Raw genomic sequence first — 22,227 nt, forward strand, 5'->3', positions numbered from 1 at the left:
AGTCCAGAGGCAGGGGATAAATGGTCCTTAAGCCAACTTTGCATCCTTCTGATTCTGGGCTGCTATATGGCTCCCAGTGTAATTAGACAGCCCAGAGGGCATGTTTACGTGGCAGCATCCTCCCAGGACTGCCTTATGGGCTGCAGTGCTGCTGGAATCTCCACAGCACTGTATGCTATAGACTACCCCTGCCATACCTGTCCCTGCTCCAGCTCTGCCCCCAGCACACCCCACATGCCAGGGCTTTTGAGGAAGTCCTCGATAGACAGCCTTCTTGCTATCTACCACAATGCTTGCACATTGAGACAATTTGTCCCTGAACTGAAACAGGGCTTTTAGATTATCATTTTATTTACTCTGTTTTAGCTCTTTTGCCAGCACGAAGAGCCTGGTTTAGGGCTGAGAATCAAACCCACAGGGTGCCATCCTGGCCCCAGTAAAGTCAATAGCAAAATTCCCATTGACTTCAATGGGGCCAGGATTTCATGCACAGGGCCTAATCAGACTCCTTTTGGCATCAAATGGGAATTTTGTCACTGACTTCAATAAAGTCATAAATTATTAGTAGACCCATAAAGACCCATAAAGTCATAAATTATTAGAAGGGAAAGAATTAAAAAGCTCATAACTGTATAGCACTTTGACTACGTAAAACATTTTATAACTGTCAATTATTATTATGCTTATACCAGTCATTTTTATACAGTTGTTAGTACCTTTAAATAACATTTGTTTCTGTTCAAGAAACAGTTGTGAGGTGGTTCTCACTGGGAAAGCATCGCCAAAATCACAGCTGGCAGCTAATTTTGTTACAGTATTCCACAGATACTGGTATTCACTCTTCATTTTTTTGCCCAATTCCAAATTTAACCCTATGAAGAAAAAAAAATGAGATTTTACAATGAAAGTTTTCTGGAAAAGGGACTGCCCCTTTATCTGTGTTTATACAGCATCCACAACAATAGGGCACAATTCTGACAGTGTCCTTTGGGTATTACAACAGGGCAGAAAAAAACAGGTGCATTCACAATTGTTGGTAGCCATGGATGTATCTAAATATGGTCAGGAAAATATACTGAGGAGTATACAAATAGCAATTTTAGGCCTCAGTCCTGCAACTGAAGCCCAAGGGGCCCTGCCCAGAGATGAGGGTTCTCCCACAAGAAAGCTCATTGCAGGATCTGGGCTTTAGAAAATTCCCTTTATTCTCCAAAGAATAATGGATGGTGTTATAAATGCCAACTATTGTTATATGCCCAAATTATACTTTCATTGAAAGTTCCTTAAAGATTCTTTGGATTAGATATATGCAGGAGAACTGAACCTTTAGACTGGATTCATTTTACTGCATAAATTGCTTTCATGTGCCCAAATTACCCTTCCCACAGAGAAACCTTTGGAAGAGGGTGTCAGGGGAGCAGGAAAACTCTGGAAGAAGTTCCTGCTACAAAGTTTCATCCTCAACCTGTTGTGTTGCCAGCTCTCACAATTTTATTGTTAGTCTCCTGATATCAGATGGTTTTCTTAAAGCCCAAGCTCCCATATTCATGTGATTTCATGACATCTCAATTTCATTTTTTAAAATTTCTAGCCCTCATAGTTAATCTTATGTCATGAGATCTTTAATGTCTATATAGAGCAGACAGAACCCCAGTTTTTAAAATTTTATTTGAAACAGAAGAATTAAAAATAAAACTTCCTGGGATTTTAACCTGCAACTCCAGTGATTCAAGGATCAGAACCTGCTCCCTATTCTGGTTTCTTTGAGTTACTCTGACAAAATAAAACAGGTGAGAAAGCTGGCCAAATCAAAAAGGAATTCCCCCAACATCTGTTGGGAAAATAACATGGCACAGCACAGATCACCCAACAAGTTTTTGGAATGTATGGAGATATTTTTTTAGTTCAGAAGGTGGAGCAAGCTACTAAGGGAGAGGCTGTTCTAGATTTATTTTGACAAATAGGGAGGAACTGGCTGAGAATTTGAAAGTGGAAGGCAGCTTAGGTGAGTGCGTTCATGAAATGGTAGAGTTCATGATTCTAAGGAATGGTAGGAGGGAAAACAGCACAATAAAGATAATGGATTTCAACAAGGCAGACTTTAGCAAACTCAGGAAGCTGGTATGTAAGATCCCATGGGAAGCAAGTCTAAGGGGAAAAAAGTTCAAGAAAGTTGGCAGTTTTTCAAAGAGACATCATTAAGGGCAGAAGAGCAAACTATCCCACTGCATAGGAAAGATAGGAAGTATGGCAAGAGACCACCTTGGCTTAAGTGGGAGATCTTCAGTTACCTGAAACTCAAAAAAGAGTCCTACAAAAAGTGAAACTAGGTCAAATTACAAAGGATGACTATAAACAAACACAAAAGGATGTATCAACAAAATTAGAAAAGCCAAGGCACAAAGCAAGATTAAACTAACTAGAGATATAAAGCATAACAAGAAAGCATTCTACAAATACGTTAGAAGCATGAGGAAGACCAAGGACAGGGTAAGCCCATTACTCAGTGGGAAGGAGGGGAACAATAACAGAAAATGTGGAAATGGCAGAAGTGCCAAATTACTTTTATGTTTCAGTTTTCACTAAAAGGGTTCGTAGAGATTGGATGTATAACATTGTGAATGGCAGTGAACCTGAGGTAGGATCAGAGGCTAAAATAGGGAAAGAACAAGTTAAAAATTATTTAGACAAGTTAGATGTCTTCAAGTCACCAGGGCCAGATGAAATACATCCGAGAATACTCAAGGAGTTGACTGAGGAGATATCTGAGCCATTAGTGATTATGTCTGAAAAGTCATGGAAGATGGGAGAGATTCCAGAGGACTGGAAAAGGGCAAATACAGTGCCCGTCTATAAACAGGGAAATAAGGACAACCTGGGGTATTATAGACCAGTCAGCATAACTGAAGCTGAAAGATAATGGAGCAAATAATTAAGCAATCAATTTTCAAACACCTAGAAGATAATAAAGGTGATAAGTAACAGTCAGCATGGATTTGTCAAGAACAAATCATGTCAAACCAACCTGATAGCTTTCTTTAACAGAGTAACAAGTCTCGTGGATGGGGGAAAGCAGTAGATCTGGTATATCTTGACTTTAGTAAGGATTTTGATACTATCTCGCATGATCTTCTCATAAACAAACTAGGGAAATACAAACTAGAAGTAGCTACTATAATGTGGGTACATAACTGGTTGGAAAACCATTCCCAGAGAATAGTTATCAGTGGTTCACAGCCAAAATGGAAGGGCATATTAAGTGGGGTATTGCAGGGATCAGTTCTGGGCCTGGTTCTATTCGACAGATTCATGAATGATTTAGATAATGGCATAGAGAGTACACTTATGAAGTTTATGGACAATACCAAGCTGGGAGGGGTTACAAGTGCTTTGGAGGATAGGATTAACATTCAAAATGATCTGGACAAACTGGAGAAATGGTATGAAGTAAACAGGATGAAATTCAATAAGGAAAAATGCAAAGTACTTCACTTAAGAAGGAACAATCAGTTGCACACATACAAAATGGGAAATGACTGCCTAGGAAAGAGTACTGCAGAAAGGGATCTGGGGTCATAGTGGATCGTAAGCTAAATATGAGTCAACAGTGTAACACTGTTGCAAAAAAAGAAAACATTATTCTGGGATGTATTAGCAGGAGTGTTGTAAGCAAGACAATTGCTGTAAATAAGTAAATTGCTGTAAGTAAGTAAAAAAATTCCCACACAGCTTGCAGAGATTTCACCACTCAAGAAAGACATCTTGGGGTCATTGTGGATAGTTCTCTGAAAGCAGCCACTCAATGTGCAGCGGTAGTCAAAAAAGCGAACAGAATGCTGGGAATAATTAGGAAAGGAATAGATAATAGGACAGAAAATATCAGGTTGCCTCCATATAAATCCATGGTATGCCCACATCTTGAATACTGTGTGCAAATGTGGTTGCCCCATCTCAAAAAAGATATATTGGAATTGGAAAAGATACAGAAAAGGGCAACAAAAATTATTAGGGGTATGAAACGGCTTCCATATGAGGAGAGATTAATAAGACTGGGACTTTTCAGCTTGGAAAAGAGATGGCTAAGGGGAGATATGATTGAGGTCTATAAAATCATGACTGGTGTATAGAAAGTTGATAAGGAAGTGTTGTTTACTACTTCTCATAACACAAGAACTAGGGGTCACCAAATGAAATTAATAGGCAGCAGGTTTAAAACAAATAAAAGGAAGGATTTCTTCACACAGCACAGAGCCAATCTGTGGAACTCATTGCCAGAGGATGTTGTGAAGGCCAAGACCATAACAGGGTTCAAAAAAGAACTAGATAAATTCATGGAGGACAGGTCCATCAATGGCTATTAGCCAGGATGAGCAGGAATGGTGTCCCTAGCTTCCGTTTGCCAGAAGCTGGGAATGAGCGACAGGGGATGGATCACTTAATGATTACCTGTTCTGTTCATTCCCTCTGGGGCACCTGGCACTAGCCACTGTCGGAAGACAGGATACTGGGCTAGATGGATCTTTGGTCTGACCCAGTAGGACCATTCTTATGTTAAGTAATTCTTCCACTCTACTCCACACTGATTAGGCCTCAACTGGAGTATTGTGTCCAGTTCTGGGCACCACATTTCAGGAAAGGTGTGGACAAATTGGAGAAAGTCCAGAGAAGCACAACAAAAATGATTAAATCTCTAGAAAACATTATCTATGGGGGAAGATTGAAAAAAATGGGTTTTAGTTTGGAGAAGCAAAGACTGAGAGGGGACATAACAGTTTTCAAGTACATAAAAGGTTGCTACAAGGAACAGGGAGAAAAATTGTTCTTAACCTCTGAGGATGGCCAAGAAGCAATGGGCTTAAATTGTAGCAAGGGTGGTGTAGGTTGGACACTAGGAAGAACTGCCTAACTCTCTGGGTAGTTAAGCACTGGATTAAATCTCCATCACTGGAGATTTTTAAGAGCAGGTTAGACAAACACTTGTCAGGGATGGTCTAGATAATACTTAGTCCTGCCATGAATGCAGGGGACTGGACTAGATGACCTCTTGAGGTCACTTCCAGTCTTACGATTCTGTGAACATAAGCCAATCCTCAAGTGGCACAGAGTCCTCATAGTCTAACCTATACCACCTCCCCTCCTTGCTTTTGCATATGCATAGTGGCATGGATGTGACCATGGAAAGTGGGTCTGAACAGATTCTTGTTAAGTGACAGGAGTTATGCATCTAATTCTCTGGACTCAGTACTGAAAATGCTTTTTCTACTATTCCACACAATAACTTTATTAACATATATATATATAACATTAATATATATATACTCATTAGCTAATACTTTCGCTTTTCATTTATAAACTTAATAAAATTAGATATTAAAAAAGCAAATTATTCAAGAGCAAAGATAAATACCTGAGCAGTATTCTATTTCATAGTAATGTGAAAGATTCTTTAACAGTGAATTGTCCCTTAAATCAGGCAGGTGAGTTAAATCCAATTGCCAGTCACTTTCATCATTTAGTTGCTTCAGAACAAAATAGTCACAATGTTGTTGCTATTAAAAAAAATGCAGTTAATTCTTACATAGCACTTTTTAGCTGCAGAGCTCAAAGCATTTTACAAAAGAAGGTATGATGATCCCATTTTTACAGATTGGTAAAATAAAGCAGTGAGAGGTGATGTGACTTGTCCAAGGTCACACAGCAAGTCAGTGGCAGAGCTTGGAATATAAACTCATTCTTGTACTCCTAGCCTACCTACTGGACCACTCTGCTTCAACAGCAAGCTGTTCAAACTCCACTTGCTTTTAAAAGATCTAAAGACCTTCCAAGCTGCCACTGTACTATGTACAATAAATCTGTATGGTTTGGCCAGGGGGCTAGAGTACTGTACCAAGAAAAGGAAAACTGAGGCATTTGCTGCACCCAGCGTCGGTGGGAGGCAAGGCCCTGGTACACCTACCATGATTATAAATGGTAAAACTTGCTTAGTCCAGCAGGAATTAATGATCCTAATCCGAGCTCGTTGTGAAAGAGGCAAGTGGAGAAGAAAAACCACACTGAGGCACTGCATTCTACACAGATCTGTGGCTTCTTCCAGTGTTAATGCTTCACTTTCCTCCTGTTGGGACGTAACCAATATACAGTTCACTAAGTACCTCAATAATAAATATTAATTAGTGGTGAACATAATTCATATTAAAAATATAATTCAGTGATTTTTCACTTTGTCAGTGCAGCAAAAAACTGTTACTGTTACACAATTTGCATGTTACAATCACTTTTGGCTATACTTAGTTCATCACATGCCTTTTATTGTAGCATTAGATAACTGAGGATCAGATACCACTTCCATTATAAATCCAAGAGGGAAGTAATGTGACCGTTGAAAATCATATAGAATTTAGTAAACCAATTACCAATCTGCCTGAATAAAAATTACATTATTTTAAGATGAGAAGCTAATATTTAAATAGAGTCCTATGTGTTTTTTTTTCTTTGTAAACCTTATTAATTAATTTTGAGATAGTTATCACAGTTACTTTTTCAATATGTTCCTACAACCTACCATATGTGCTACTCTACATGTATGCTGTTACACTGCTTCCATCTTAGACTAATTAAAACATAAGACCTTTAGCATAATTATATATTAAAAAAAGATATTGATGAAGGGTTCCATATGGCAAGTAAGAAATTCAGACTTTTTCCCTGAACAAAAAAAGTATGAAAAATTATATTCTTCTACAGTGGTTATTATGCTGTTGTGTATGAGGAACGAGAAAAAAGAGTAACTGGCAAGATTGCCTCCTATGGTAAAACTTCTCAGGAAAGAGGCCATGGGACCCGGTTCCAAACCCCATGGATTCCTTAAGTAGGTGGCTTAAGTAGGTGTCATAATGCCCTGTTCCTTCACACCAACTATGGCCCAGAGTAGCTCCATCCCCACCTATAGTGCAACTCCCCTGGAGCACCACTGCCAGGGACTCTTTCTGACTATGGCTGCCCACCTTTAAGTGGTTTCTGCTTAAGTGGTGATCTCATCCACAGAGAGGACTCTGTAGAAACAATAATACAGCCCCGAGCCACATCATTTTTTCCTAGTTAGAGAGGCTGGTAGTAGGATGAAGTTCACCCCTTGGTGCACCCACTCTTCTGCCAATCCACTCAGTCAACGTTCCCTTTCCATGAAGTTCTCTGGACCAGCAGATACACAGAGGAAGCAAGACATGATGCTGCAGAAGCCACTGGGACCCTCTTCAGCATGGGATTTTGGGGGACAATCCTCTCCAACATTACCAAAATACTTATGTTAAGAGAATGAACAGGTGATGAGAAGTTATAAAGAAATCTCACCTTCTGACTGAAATTTTTTGTTAATTGTTCCTTTGTTTCCTCAGAGACTTTTGCATTTTCTAACATGTTACTGTATATTTTTAATCCCACCGTACATGTAAGAACACAAACTATACGTCTAATGTCGGATCCTTCTGGCCACAGATGCTTCAACAGCAAAATAGTCCGACATACCTACAATCATAAGGTGTTAATATTATTATTTTTATAATGAAAAGATTATAAAGGAGACATATACATTTATGGTAATATAACTCTATCAATGAAGAAAAGCAGTGCATCAAGATATACCGAAGGGAAAAAAAAGTTAGTTAAAATAGTTTCATTTTCTGCTCCTGGGATAGTGCGTTATTAAACTTAGTTTTTTAAAAGCAATTCTACTACAATCCAAAGCCCACTAAATATTTCTATTGACTTCAAGAGACTTTCAATAAGGCCCCATGTGCAAAAAGCCAGTAGTTTTGGGGGTGAACATCAGCTTATGGAGCTGGTCTGGCTCCCACTGAAGTCAATGGGAGTTTTGCTATTGTCTTCAATAAGACTAAAAGAAGTTAAATGGCATAGCAGGCATATTTAATACTTAAAAAACTGAATGGGGAAACTAGTCATAAAAATGCACCCTCAAACTCTTGGATTTGGTGGTCTTTATCTCAGCCTCTGCCGCCAATTGATTTCTGACAGGGTAATTTATACTCGGCGTGGCAGAGGGTTTGTAATAGTTTAAAATTATTGTTTAAGCTCATGAAGGAAGATTTACTGTGTCTCTGTATAGTAACCTAAAATCAATATATCGGATTAATATTTATCTATTGTTTTGAATAGGAAAGCACAGTATAAGTGCTAAATATTATTATTATGAAATATCCCTGTAAGCAATCTCTCTTCCAAAAAATATCCTTTGTTGTGAATAGTTTAGTACATAGTGAGGCCCCTGGAATTCCAGAGGAATCCATGAGATTTGGGAGTGGGTCCCATGGCCTCTTCCACAAGACCATTATCTCACTTCTATTGCACAACTGTCAGATTGTTGCATGAACACACTTTTTGTTACTGAGCTGTGTAACTAGAAAAAAAATAGTAAAATAGTTAAGTTACCTCTTCTTGTATGTTTCTCAAACTCATCTTTAAATTATACAGATAAGCTGTATCCTGGGGTTTTTGTAAGTGTTTGACCGTGGTTTCACAAATATGTTGCAGATCCTTTTCATGCTAAATGAGAATAAAAGTATACAAGTCAAAGTTATACATTAAAGTCAAAGGGAAAAAAAATTTTAAGTGCCTAAGTCCCATTTTCAAAAGTCACTTAGGCACTTTTGAAAAATGGGACTTAGGCGACTAAGTCACTTAGGTGCTTTTGAAAAATTTACCCAAAGTTTATTAACCTCAAATACCGGTGGAACATGAGTTTATATGGCCATTCTGCTTATGCCTGCAACTAACATCACTTGTAAAGAAACTTCCTTTGTCACAACAGGGTAAAAACCACATGCCCAAGACCTAAACTCGAGTGGTATGAGTTACTATATATGTTAAACAAAAGCAGGGCCTGATGCACACCCACTGAAGTAAATGGAAAGGCTCCTATTAAGGTCAAAGGGCTTTGGATCAGGCCCTAAATGAACAGTACAGGAAAAGAGACACGCTGCTCATAAATTCCTGAGGCTGCCTAATAAGCTGTATTTCAACAAGTGCTTGGGACGTCCAGGCTATTAGGAACTTAAGGGTGACAATGAATATGATCTACAGTCCATCATATAAGCTTTCTTCGAGGACAAATTCATGGCAAATAGGCACAAGAGAACCAGAACTGTTTCTGTTTAAAATAAATTAATTAATTAAAGCTGAGGACTGGGAGTCAGGAAATCTGTAATCTACTCCTGGCCCATCACTAACCTACTATGTAAACTTGGGCAAGTACATTAGCCACTTTATAACCTGAGTTTACCCCCTCTGTAAAATGAGGATAACAACATAGGGCCTAATTCTACCATCCTTACCCACAGTGAGTACAACTTACTATGGGAGCAGTCCCATGGATTTCAATCAGATCACCCACAGAGTACGGTACTATTCAGTGTAGGGAAAGAAGGATCAGACCATTTATTGTACAGTAATTAAGTGCCAAATCCTCAACCCAGCTTGATTAGCTGGGCTAGGTTACTGCAAACTGAAGGAACACGTTGTGCCTCTCTCTCTCGTCCCCTCCCCACTCCTTATTCCTGTGGCAAGAAGCACTGGAAGATCCATACAGCACTGAATCCTATAGCCTAGTATGTTGCTATGGAGAAGGGGTCTAGAATTTGCCCCAAATGAATTAATGTATGCAGAGGTCTTTAAGATCCTCAGATGAAAGGCATACAGACAAGCCAAATGTTATCACTGCATCATGATTTTAATGTATAAAAACCTGGTTTTCAAATTCAAAGATTCCAAGTTCAGAAGAGACCACTGTGATAATCTAGTTTGACCTCCTGTAGGACTTCCCCAAATAATTCCTAGAACATCTATTTTAGAAGAACATTCAGCCTTGATTCAAAAATTGCCAATGAGATGTTATAATTAAAAATATAATTCTACATATAAATAGTACATTTTTCCTACTTAAAATCCATAAAGAAGATGTATTGCAATTTACCTGCTGAAAAAATGACCTGTGTTCGTATGCATTCTGGACATAATATCCATAAACTCTAAGAGTATCAGACTCCTGTCCTGAAGTGAGCACAACATTGATTTTCTTTGACAAGGTATGAGCGATGAATATATGTAAATAGTCTTCTTGTAGAGAGGTGAGTCCTAAATCAGAGATTATCACAAAATATGGATAACTTTCCTTGAGGAAAATCTGCCATTCTGGTGAGAAACAATTGGAAAACTCTGTATGAATGACAATGTCAGTGTTGCACTTCAGGTGTTGTATTAATGCAGTACGATGGAAAAGGAAAATAGGGTAACTGAAATACATCTGTTCCACATCCTGGAGAAAGTGAAAACAATTGAGAGATTATTATTTCACATTTATATTCCAATAGACCCTATTCAGAACTCTTTCAACTAGTGATATACAAACATACACAAAGACATACAATGAAGAATACTAAAATATTATATTTTTGTGCATATCACTGCTGTTTTCTTGTATGCTATTAGTAATGTTGTACAGAATGATATATTTGTTCCTAAACATTTCATAGGAGTAAATGGCAATACAAAGATTTCCATATATCTAAAGATGCGATTGATATATCCATTGCCTTTTTTTTAAATATGTTAAAAGAACAGTAAGGTTGCAAAGTCAAAAGTTAGGGAATGCAAGAATAAACGTTTAATTTGTCTCCTTAGTGTAAATGCCTTATGATAGTCTTTAATTACGTGACCATATACTACTTTTTTTCCACCTGAAAACAGGGTCTTACAATAGGAGGTGCCAGTTAACCTTAAGCATAGGCAATGCTACTGGCTCCACCCATAATTACTATAGCCCCAGTAGAAATATAATAACCATTTCAATATTCCAAATAAAGAAGATACAATCATCTTCTTCCTCCATCCCCACTAGGAAGCTGCAAAAGTCCCTCTTCAGAAGTGGTTCTCAACCAGGTGTATGTGTACTCCTGGGGGTACACAGAGGTCTTCCAGGGGGTACATCAACTCATCAACATAAAAAGCACGAGTGAAGTCAGTACAAACTAAAATTTCATACAGACAATGACTTGTTTATACTGCTCTATATACTATACACTGAAATGTAAGTACAATATTTATATTCCAGTTGATTTATTTTATAATTATATGGTAAAAATGAGAAAGTAAGCAATTTTTTGGTCATAGTGTGACACTCTTGTATTTTTAAGTCTGATTTTGTAAGCATGTAGTTTTTAAGTGAGGTGAAACTTGTGGGGTACACAGGACAAATCAGACTCCTGAAAAGGGCACAGTAGTCTGGAAAGGTTGAGAGTCACTGCTCTACAGGCACATTGTGGGCTAAGACCTCAAGCTCTGTGTAGATATGCCAAGGATGGATGGAGCCATGGAGCAACCACTTTGCAACATGTGCCCTCAGGACCCAGAATTTCTCCTGGGAGATACTGATCCATGACTCCTCTATTCCCCATGAAAAGGAAGGCAGTGTACAGCCACCAGGAATTCAGAAAACAGAAGTAAGACTCTTAAAGGATCCAGGTTGCTGTGTGGGAGAGGAGCCCTGGGAAGCTGAGTGAAGTGGCAGGCCATCTCCAGTGGCAACTGAGGACCCACGCAGTTGCACCATGTCTACACAGCTTGTCTCTTCCCCTTTCCATTTGGCTGTAATCCCCTGCATTTGCAGTGATGTATATGAGGAAAATTTTACAGAAACAATTTTGCAGTTTCCAACAGACTTTTCCCCTTCCCATGGATTTCTCCATCGAAGGGGAACATTGGGCCCAGGCTGCTATTATTTTGTAGGCAAGCTTCTTTACTATAAATGATCAAGATTTATAAAATTCTAGGAATGCATTGTTAAAAATTTCATTAAGGTGAATATAGTTGCGTATCTCTAAATGGATTTTAATGGGTTAGCGACATGATTATACATTCATTTTAATACACTACTAAACAATTTTAATAGAAGCTTCTGCAAAACAATTCTTACAAAAAAGAAGTCAGGAAAATAAGGTTCAGATGTGTTTCCTGGGGGTTATTGTGCATCTCTTTGCACATATAACTGAAATCAACAGATTTGCCTTTCTTACACTCTGGCCCAATAACCTTGTGCTGTGGGAAAACCCACAGAGCAAAGGAAATCTCTGCAAGGTTTTCATTGTGACAAATTGTTTCCTAATCAGTCCATCAGGAGTAGCATGGCTTATCCAACCCAAGGAAACAGGCTGCAGGGCCTACTCCCAAGCATCCTGCATCCATTGAGAGCCACACAGATCCTGGCTGGGGAAGGAGGGCTGAAAGGCTGCCAGGGACAACTGCACAGGGACTCTCTACCTCCTCATTCGCTCACCAATCTCCAATGCCACAGGATAGCTACTACAGACAGAAGCCTGGGTCCAATGTCTGCAAGACCAGTGAGGGAACAATGTGAATCTTTCAGGACTGCTCACTGTTTGCCTCCTCAGCAGAGCCCTGGGACAGAAAACCAGCTGTTGCTGAGTCAGTCTTGTGCCTGGGGATGTGAGGTCTAGATAAGCAGGTCCCTTCTGCATATGGATTCGGGGTAGGGGAGCAAGATTGGGTTCATAATTATTATAGATTGTATTTTTTTAAAATCTACTGATGAAATTTCCTTTCTTACAATCCATTCCTTTTGAAATAGTGCAGTGGTTTAAACAGTATGCAAATAAGAGTTGGTTGTTACAGTACCTTGAAGAAAACAATTACATATTTTGCTCCTTTTTGGGTGAAATCCAGCAGAAAGCATTCAACTAAGTAAAAGAAGGGCAGATATTGTCTTTTCTTGCATAAATACTTGAGAAGCAGGGAATCCCCATCGATCACAAAAAATTCAGACTCCACAAAGTCATTTAGTAAACTGACATACCTGAATGAAAAGAGAAAGAGTATAAGCATAATCTTGCACAAATGGAAATGCCGGGGTGGGGGGGGGCAGACATTTGATTGCTAAAAGATTTAATTCACTAGAAAACTTGTTTTAAAATCTACAAAATTGAGTAGTATAGGCCAATTCAGAAGTAACCTCTAAAGTCGGTCATAAGCTGCCAACATTCCTCTTCATTTATTCAATGTAATGGAAATTTTCTCACTCTTCAACACTGTGGATGCTATCTAGCCCAAATCAAATTTTATGGCTGCTAACACTCATATCTGTTGCTGCGGAAGCTGTTCCTGATTCTGAAAGAAAAGTGTCCCATTGGATACAACCACAGAATGTATAGTGGGCACCATCTTGCCAGAAGCCCCAGTTATAATATATAACAATTATATTCATGCCAATAACTTCAGCGAGGTAAGGGAGTTCTTTTAACATCTTAAAAGGATGAGTTCTTTCAAGTAGGGAAGAATTTTAAAAGGAGATGAAAAGATATTGAATATTACCTCTTTCCTCAGCCCCAGAAATGTCAGCGTATCCTATTAGCAAGAAGAATCCAATCATGATGGGTTCCCTCCAGCAAACCAACTATTAGGGGGATTCTTTCTTCACTCCACCCCTAATATGAAGGCTACTTATGTCAGGAAGATATAAGATTTGCCTTAGCCCAGCCAGAAAGAAGACTTGGAGCCAGACCTCTTCCTGCTGAAGATCACAGGGAAATGAGGGAAAGATGGCACCTGGGCACTTCTGAAAATCCCAGTAGGATTGTCACCTTGTCACAGGGTGACTGGCCTCTTTAAGAGGGATTAGGTTCAGTGCACCTATGACTAGTCAGCTGCCTGCCAACTGGGCTTAAGAGAAGGCATCTGGGCTGTATAAAGAGCCAGGAAAGCAGTGGAGGAATGCTGCCTGAAAGAGATAGGAAGGGCCTGTGAGCGGTACCTGAAAAGGAAAGGAGAGCCACAGAGACAGATAGGATGCAGCATGGGAGAGCTGCTGGAGGCAGAGAGAAGCAGTGGAGAGCTGGCAAGAGATACTGGGAGAGAGCTACAGGAAACCTGTGAGAGGGAGGGTGCTAACAGAGATGAGAACTAGTAACAAGAGCTGTTGGGAAGAATAGAAGCTGAAGAAAGATGTTGGGGAGGACTGGCTAGAGCTGGGGAACCCTGCTGTGTTCTTTGTGTAAACCTCCCATTGGTGTCAGTGGGCATTCTGCTATGGACTGAGCAGAGTATAGAGTCCTAAATGCCCAGCCCACTGACCATAATTAAAAGTGGAATTCAGCCTCCTTCACAGAATGAATTTGACACCCCGATCGCCTGATTTTCAATAAACCTGGATGAATAGTGGACAGTCACAGTAAAAGGTACAGTATTATATTATGCTAACAATGCCAACTACTGGATTTAATGGAAACTTTTTCCTAACAAATTATTTTTACATTTATTTCAGTGAAACTCACTGTACATACTTAGCTTGTGACAGGGATTTCCAAACGAATAAAGACAGTTTCTTCAGAAATCCAAGACATTCTCTTTGTTCTAAAATAAACATATGGATTTTACTCAAACAGTTACAAGGGATTCATATGATAAAAGAACACCATAAAAATTAGACATTAGCATAAGCCAGTGGTTCCCAAACTTGTTCCACCACTACTGCAGGGAAAGCCCCTGGCGGGCCAGGCCAGTTTGCTTACCTGCTGTGTCCGCATGTTCAGCCAATCGCGGCTCCCAGTGGCCGCGGTTTGCTGCTCCAGGCCAATGGGAGCTGGTGGAAGCGGCGGCCAGTACGTTCCTCGGCCCGCGCCACTTCCAGCAGCTCCCATTGGCCTGGAGCAGCGAACCGTGGCCCCTGAGAGCCGCGATTGGCCAAACTTGCGGATGTGGCAGGTAAACAAACCAGCCTGGCCCGCCAGGGGCTTTCCCTGCACAAGTGGTGGAACAAGTTTGGGAACCACTGGCATAAGCAGCTAACATCTTACCAGGATTTGGGGACTCACGTGTGTCCCTGAGTTCTTTGGAATCTTCTCTATCAGCTTTTGAAACATGTTGCAACTCTTCTTCAGCTCTCAATATACCTGAAAAGTCATGATGGCTTTTATCTTCTTCAACTTCATTTTCTCCATCTTCTTCTCCATCAAATGGGGAAGAATAATGCTCCAGACTACTGTCCGTGGTCTCGCTCTCTTCATCAGCACTACTGTCACTCTCACTCCCATTCACACTCCCATCTTCCTGAGGATCAGTTTGTGCAGAAGCCATCAGACTTTCTTTTTGGTCTCTAAAAAAAAAAATTTATTTAATCGCCAGTCATTAATTTTCAGTAACTATGGTGTGCTCTTAGACTTGGTTCATTAAATTATCCACCTTGCTATTAGAGGTGACTGGAAAATTTCCATTGAATAAAACTTGGGCAAAAAAAAGAAAGCATTTTGTGACTATCCCTGTGAGAATTTTTTCCATTTTCCAACAAACTCTACTCACTATTACATTCTGCAATAATTACTCAACATTTTCATATAATTCAGTTTCCTAAAATTTGTCAAATCTTTTTTCTTCACACATCAAGCCAGTCATCCTTATTCAACAAGAACTTATTCAACAAGAAAAAAATTGTGTGGCCCTTCAATGGGTGAACAAAAGGGGAAGGGGAGGAAAGGTGCAAGGAACCTCTTCTAATCTTGCACCTTTTAAAGAGGTGCTGTAGTAGCTTTCCTTCTCTGGAGTGCCAGAGAGCTAGGAGGCATGTCCCACAAAACTGTTGCTGGGTTGATTCATCTCTATATTGCCCCATACACAGAGCCATGGCTTATTCACCTAAAGGAATATGGAGAAAAATAAAGCACCAAATCTTGCTTGCTTTACTAACACAGAACTCCCACTGCAGTCAATGGGCTCAGCTATGTCAAATGTAAATCCAGAATAAGGGAAAGATGGTTCTGTACCACCTTTCAGCTTTTTCAATCCTGTGTTGGTCAGGGGCCATTGGGGCTCTGCATAAGAGCAGGGGTCTGCCTACATGCACTTCTTTGCAGGATTGGGGCCTTTTCAACACAAATAGCTTAAAATTACTAAAAATCTCATTGCTTTTAATGGAACTACTTGTATGAGCTACTTGTACTTGTATTTGCTCCTATAAATAAGGGTTTGCAGAATATCTTCTAATTCATCCTATGCTGACACATCAGCATAGCCAACATCTCAGTGATTACATTTCATTCACACACACCAAAGACTTATCCAGCCCCATCCTATCTTCCATAATTCCCTATCAACCTATCTTATTTTATTTATTTTATTTTAATTTTTTATTTTATTTATTTATTTTAATTTTTGAAGATTGTTACTAGAATAAGTTCCACACTACAAATATAGTAAGGAGAATATGTGGCACGTTTGTTACTGCAAACATTTAATGACAATACTTTTTTATGAGAAAATATAACTTACAAATAAAATGCAAAGCTAACTCCAGTCATAAGAAGGAGAAGAAGAAAAAGGACAGCCAACATTTTCAATAATTGTGAAAATATAACATACTAAGATCCAGTAGCATAAGTGTTGGATTCAGTGTTTGTCATATATGGTTCCCAAATAGCAGAGTATTATAAGGTTTTTTGGATTTGTTGCAGTGAGTCTCTCCACAGCAAAATAATATCACACCTTATTGATCCCAGTACCTAATGTTATTATTTTCTGATATATGTATTTAAATGAATAAAAATAACTATTGGTGCCCAATCTACTTTACAAGGTTGAAATTCACCTAGCAGGTAGGCACAAGGTATAGACACCACTTGTTATGTGTTTGTTTAGTGTCTGCAATTTTAAAAAATGGATATGACTGTCTCTTTTATTTTAGTTACCAAAATAAAACAAAAGGAAAAGGAAAATAATCTTACAAATAATGGTTAGTAAATATAAATTTCATTTATAATGGTTTTGCATTAATAAAGCTCCCATCTCCAGACAAGATGCTCAGGGTGTCAAATAAACAATCAAATACAAGAAAACAGTACTTTCAAAACTATATGAAAGATAAAAGCAAATAAAACGTATTGTATACAATATTTGCATTGTTACAGCCAGAGGTGAAAGTAAGCCAGTACAGTACAGTACAGCGTACCGGCAAGAGCCAATACGCTGTGCCGGACCGGACTGGCTTCCCCAGGCTGGCGCTTTAAAGGGCCCCGGGCTCCCCGCAGCAGCTGGAGCCCAGGGCCCTTTAAAGCACCACCTGAGCCCCACTGCCGGAGCCCCAGGGTAGCAGCGGCCAGAGCCCCCAGGCCCTTTAAAGCGCCTCCCGAGCCCCACTGCTGGAGCCCCAGGGTAGTGGCGGCAGGGCTCCAGCGCAGATTTAAAGGGCCCGGAGCTCCACTGCGGTAGTGATGGCCAGAGCCCGGGGCCCTTTAAATCGCCCCGGGGCTCCCAGCTGCCTCTGCAACTGGTAGCTCTGTGGGTGATTTAAAGTCCCTAGGGCTCCCAGCCACAGCCGGAGCCCTGGGCCTTTAAAGGCCCTGCCTCTTCTGGTTGAGGCCATGCCTCTTCTGGTCGAGGCCACGCCCCCTGCTCAGGACTCCAGTGTACTGGTAAGTCCTTTAAGTTACTTTCACCCCTGGTTACAGCTATTTTTAAAATATCATACACAAATCAAGTACTATATCTTATGTGGTTATCATAACAATAAATTTGAACTGTAATAGCTATAATCTGTACATAGAATTTGTACTGTTATAACTACTTTTAAGATATCATACAAGTCAAGGACTACATTTTTATGTAGTGGTTATCAATTTTAAATATGAACTTTAATACTCATTATCTTTAGATATACAAAGTTTATAACTAAAGCGCTTCACAATATTCTATGTATTTGGTCATAATAAAAGGCAGAAAGTAGATTAAAAGCTTTGATTTTTTTTTCTTTTTTCATTTATGTGGAAAAGCTGTTTTTAGTGATCTTTTAAAAAAATCTTTAGTGTCCCCCTCTGAGGACTGATCCTCAATTCTTTGCACACCAAAACTCCCACTGACTTTGTCAGAAGAACATAGGTTCCAATTCAGCAAAGCACTTACACAAATGCACGAGTACATGGGTAGTCCCACTAACTTCAGAAAGTTTAAATATTTTGCTGAATCTGACATATTTTTTTCTTACATGCAACCTTTCCTGCAAATGTCATTGGTTGTTTGTACTGTGCCTAGCACAATGGGGCCCCAATTTTGTCTAGGACTTGTGGGCTACTGAAATACAAAATACTAGTAACTGCCCACTGAACTATGGTAATGTTGAGCAAAGCATAGAATCATAGAATAATAGGTCTGGAAGGGACCTTGAGAGGTCATCTAGTCCAATCCCCTGCATTCATGGCAGGACTAAGTATTATCAAGACCACCCCTGACAGGTGTTTTTCTAACCTGCTCTTAAAAATCTCCAGTGATGGAAATTCCACAACCTCCTTAGGCAATTTATTCCAGTGCTTAACAACCCTGACAGGCATTCACTATGTTAGACATCCAATCACTGCTAACCTTCTTGGTGAAAACCAAAACAAAGAATATTCAGCTACTCCACAAAACATTATGACTCCATATATGTGGTCTTTTATGTGTATGTCTTCAGACTGTGGGCCCACCTACTATTTACTCAGGAAAAACTCCTTTTGACTTGTCAAATTTTGCTTGAGTATGGCATAGAGGACTGGACCCTGCACAAAGCCTTCTGAACAGGGACCATCCACTATTAAGCACCATGTACTCACTATTCTGTCTAACTAAAAAATTATACCACACAGAGCGCTTTGGTTTACAGCTATAAAGTTTAGCATCATGGAGCTAAAAGAATACATTTCACTGAGTATTTGTTTAAAGTGGAATAAATGTAAAATTAAAAAGATGATATACCATAATGAATAATACAGTATGACCTCAGAGTTACAAACACTAGAGTTACGAATTCGAACTGACCAGTCAACCGCACACCTCATTTGGAACCAGAAGTATGCAATCAGGCAGTAGAGACAAAACAAACAAACAAACAAAAAACCCAGATACTGTATAGTACAGTACTGTGGAAAACGTAAGCAACTAAAAAAATAAAGGGAAAGTTTAAAAAAAAGACTTGACAAGGTAAGGAAACTTTCTGTGCTTGTTTCATTGAAATTAAGGCAGTTAAAAGCTGCATTTTTCTTCTGCATAGTAAAGTTCAAAGCTGAAGGAAGTCGATGTTCAGTTGTAAACTTTTGAAAGAACAGCCATAAGGTTTTGTTCACAATTACAAACATTTCAGAGTTACAAACAACCTCCATTCCTGAGGTGTTTGTAACTCTAAGGTTCTACTGCAGTTTACAAATTTTCCATTATGGAAAGAAACAGTACCAAATACAGCATTGCCTTCTTGCAGAATCAAGAAACATATAACACCAGAGTGTTATCTAAAAGAAAAGAAAAAGCCTGTTTCAAATAAATAAACAAACAAATAAACGGTACTAATAAACTTCATATAAATAATTAATTGGACGTTTTCACAAATATAAGGTAGAAAATCAAGTGGGTCAAATAAATGTTGCATCTAGTCAACTTCAGCAAGCTTGGCAGCCTGTGCATGCCAACTAGATGAGTTTGCAGAGCAAGTATTGCTCTCTTAAGCAAACCGCACTGAAAACAAACCAGGATAGTAGGTTTCATTGTCTAATATCGTAAACAACTTCCGCCCTGCCCTTCGAAAACAAAGGGCCCCGCGGTGCTCCCCGGTCGGGGTCAGGTCTACTCTGCCTTTTACGGCGCTGAGAATGCTGCTAAACGCAACACTGAAGAGGGAGGCACAGTGGCCCACTCATCGCAGCCCCTCTTCCAGCAGAGGCAGGGCGGAGGCGAACCCCGCCTGCTCCATGTGAGGAGCAGCAGGTGAGAATGGGCAGCGGCCGGCTCAGGTTGTACCCAGCATCCCTCCATCCCCAGCCCGAGCTCCGGCGAGCGGTCCTGGCACCCCCTCCTCAGTCAGGGACAGGTGCGGGCATCCCCTCCCCGAGCGCAGGAGGCAGGTCCCGGCGCCCCACAGCTCAGCCCCCTGCACAGGTCCTGTCTCTCCCCGCTGCGCTCTGTCTCCCGCCTCGCGCCCGCTCCTTACACTTCTGCTCCCCGCGACCAGCGGCTGAGGACGCGGCGAGCCCGGCATCCCGAGAGGGGCAAACGAGCGCTCTTTATAGCCACTGCTGTCGCCGCCCCCGCCGAGCTGCCGCGGCCTTTGCTCCGACTCCTCTCGAAAGCACCCGGGACCAGTTTGCTCCGCTGGCGCCGCTCCCGGCAGCTGCAGGCGCCCGCCCCGCCCGGGGGAAGGAAGGGGAAGACACCGAGACAAAGCCCGGACGAGCCCCCAGCGCCCCCGGCCTTTGGCTGACTCTGAACGCAGACCCAGGCCTATGGTGCCGAGCCGCTCTCCCTTTCTTATCACAGCAGGCGGAGTCAGAGCCGGATCCCCCGGACCTGTGGGGGCGTCAAAACTTGGACCAAAATTGTGCCTTATGGTTCAGTTTCTATAATATGCCCAAACAAAACATCAGAGCCCAATATTATCCCAAGTCTGGTCCGCGGTGCTGAGCCTCATGGACCAGCCTCTAGATGTCATGGGGTGAGTATGGTACAAATAGCTATGTGGATTAGATAGTAGACCTGTATGTTGCAGCTATTCCTCCACATTTCTATAATAGGCCAAACCAAACACTGAATCCTTATTTCAGGGTGTTGCTGGTTCAGGATCTGAATTTTACAGCTCCAGACCATGCCTACCTGCCGACATTTGAGATAGGGAAATGGGGACAATTGGGGAGAGAAAACAAGAGCATGTATTTTAATGTAATTGAAAGAGAAGAGGAGCTTTCTGAGGAAAAGAGTTTTAAAAAAATATTTTTGTAACTCATATTGATTGTCACTTCTAAATACAGTAGTAACAATTAGCATATATGATTTAAGAATTGTGGGGAAATTGCATGTCATGGAGGAACATTCTCTACACCTAAACTTCTAAGTAATGCATAGTCTCACAGCTCCCAAGAAGAGGAAAAGAATCATGCAACTAAGGCACATCAGTCTTTCAAGCACCGTTTTGGTTGGACCCAATATAGAGATAGTGTTAGGTTCTACCCACTATTATAGGGTTAGGTTCTACCCATTATGAGTTAGACAGTGATATCCTTCCCCATATTGAATGGAATCTTACACCTATAAGGTACTGTTCAACACGTGGAAGGATATCACAATATGACCCTATAGAAATAAGGGCTGACTACAAATTTCAGGTCCAGATTGGGGTTCAGATTAAGAATCCCCCCAGATCTGGGTGGTTTTCGGTAGTAGAGTCTGGTTTTGGACCACCTCTATTACTAGTGCTATTAATAATTCTTCTGTGCCCTAGGCATTTTACAGTAAAGACAGATAAGGGCCCTGCCGTGAATAGTTTACAGTGATGTGAGTGAGGATAGCAAACAGTAGAGAGGTAGTGAGGAAAAGAAGGACAAAGGTTGTAGCAATTAGATCACGGGATTTCATGGTTTTAGTCCTGCACTCTTCCCGATGGTTCAATTAAAAGTACTTTTATATAATATATTAATCATTATTGACTCATGTATTGGGATTATTGCCAAAAGGTTAGTCTTAAGGAAAAAATTGGTTTCAGAGTAACAGCCGTGTTAGTCTGTATTCGTAAAAAGAAAAGGAGTACTTGTGGCACCTTAGAGACTAACCAGTTTATTTGAGCATGAGCTTTCGTGAGCTACAGCTCACTTCATCGGATGCATAGCATATCGTGGAAACTGCAGAAGACATTATATACACACAGAGACCATGAAACAAAACTTCCTCCCACCCCACTCTCCTGCTGGTAACAGCTTATCTAAAGTGATCATCAAGTAGGGCCATTTCCAGCACAAATCCCCAGTTGGCAGGTATGCCCACCTTAAATCCCCTCTGGCATAGGTGCCAACTCCATGGGTGCTCCGGGGCTGGAGCACCCACAGAAAAAAAATAGGGGGTGTTCAGCACCCACTGGGATGACGAGCTGTTGGCAGCCAGGGATCAACTGTTTTGCGGGTGCCTAGGCAGATGAGTTGTTTCCTAGGGGCAGCCTACTTGCAGCTGTGATCAGCAGTTTGGCGGGTAGGCTCAGATCAACTGTTTCCCACCTCTCTGCTCTGGCAGGGGCTGAGTGAGTCTCACAAAAAAAAGCCTTAGGGTTAGGCGTGGGCAGGAGTGCTGGGCTACCAGCAGCAGCACAGCCAGCCCTTGCTCGCCTAGGGCTGCCCCACACCTCTTGGGCTTTTGGCCATGACGTCCACC

General features: G+C 40.7%; 1 protein-coding gene across 1 annotated transcript in view; it reads right to left on the bottom strand.

The window, feature by feature from the left end:
* LOC102941655 (probable ATP-dependent RNA helicase DDX60) overlaps nucleotides 1–20,347 on the bottom strand; it is a 72,930-nt gene extending 52,583 nt beyond the window's left edge. The window contains exons 1-10 of the mRNA XM_043545333.1: nucleotides 20,024–20,347; nucleotides 14,895–15,175; nucleotides 14,364–14,433; nucleotides 12,703–12,880; nucleotides 9,986–10,327; nucleotides 8,446–8,559; nucleotides 7,351–7,524; nucleotides 5,957–6,115; nucleotides 5,408–5,549; nucleotides 717–872 (exon numbers count right to left, since the gene is read on the bottom strand). Of these exons, the coding sequence (XP_043401268.1) occupies nucleotides 717–872; nucleotides 5,408–5,549; nucleotides 5,957–6,115; nucleotides 7,351–7,524; nucleotides 8,446–8,559; nucleotides 9,986–10,327; nucleotides 12,703–12,880; nucleotides 14,364–14,433; nucleotides 14,895–15,156 (1,597 nt within the window). The 5' untranslated portion in view covers nucleotides 15,157–15,175; nucleotides 20,024–20,347. The remainder of the gene's footprint in view (nucleotides 1–716; nucleotides 873–5,407; nucleotides 5,550–5,956; nucleotides 6,116–7,350; nucleotides 7,525–8,445; nucleotides 8,560–9,985; nucleotides 10,328–12,702; nucleotides 12,881–14,363; nucleotides 14,434–14,894; nucleotides 15,176–20,023) is intronic.
* Between the last annotated feature and the right edge of the window lie 1,880 nt (nucleotides 20,348–22,227).

Source organism: Chelonia mydas, chromosome 4, assembly GCF_015237465.2.
Source record: "Chelonia mydas isolate rCheMyd1 chromosome 4, rCheMyd1.pri.v2, whole genome shotgun sequence".
Classification (NCBI taxonomy): Eukaryota; Metazoa; Chordata; order Testudines; family Cheloniidae; genus Chelonia; species Chelonia mydas.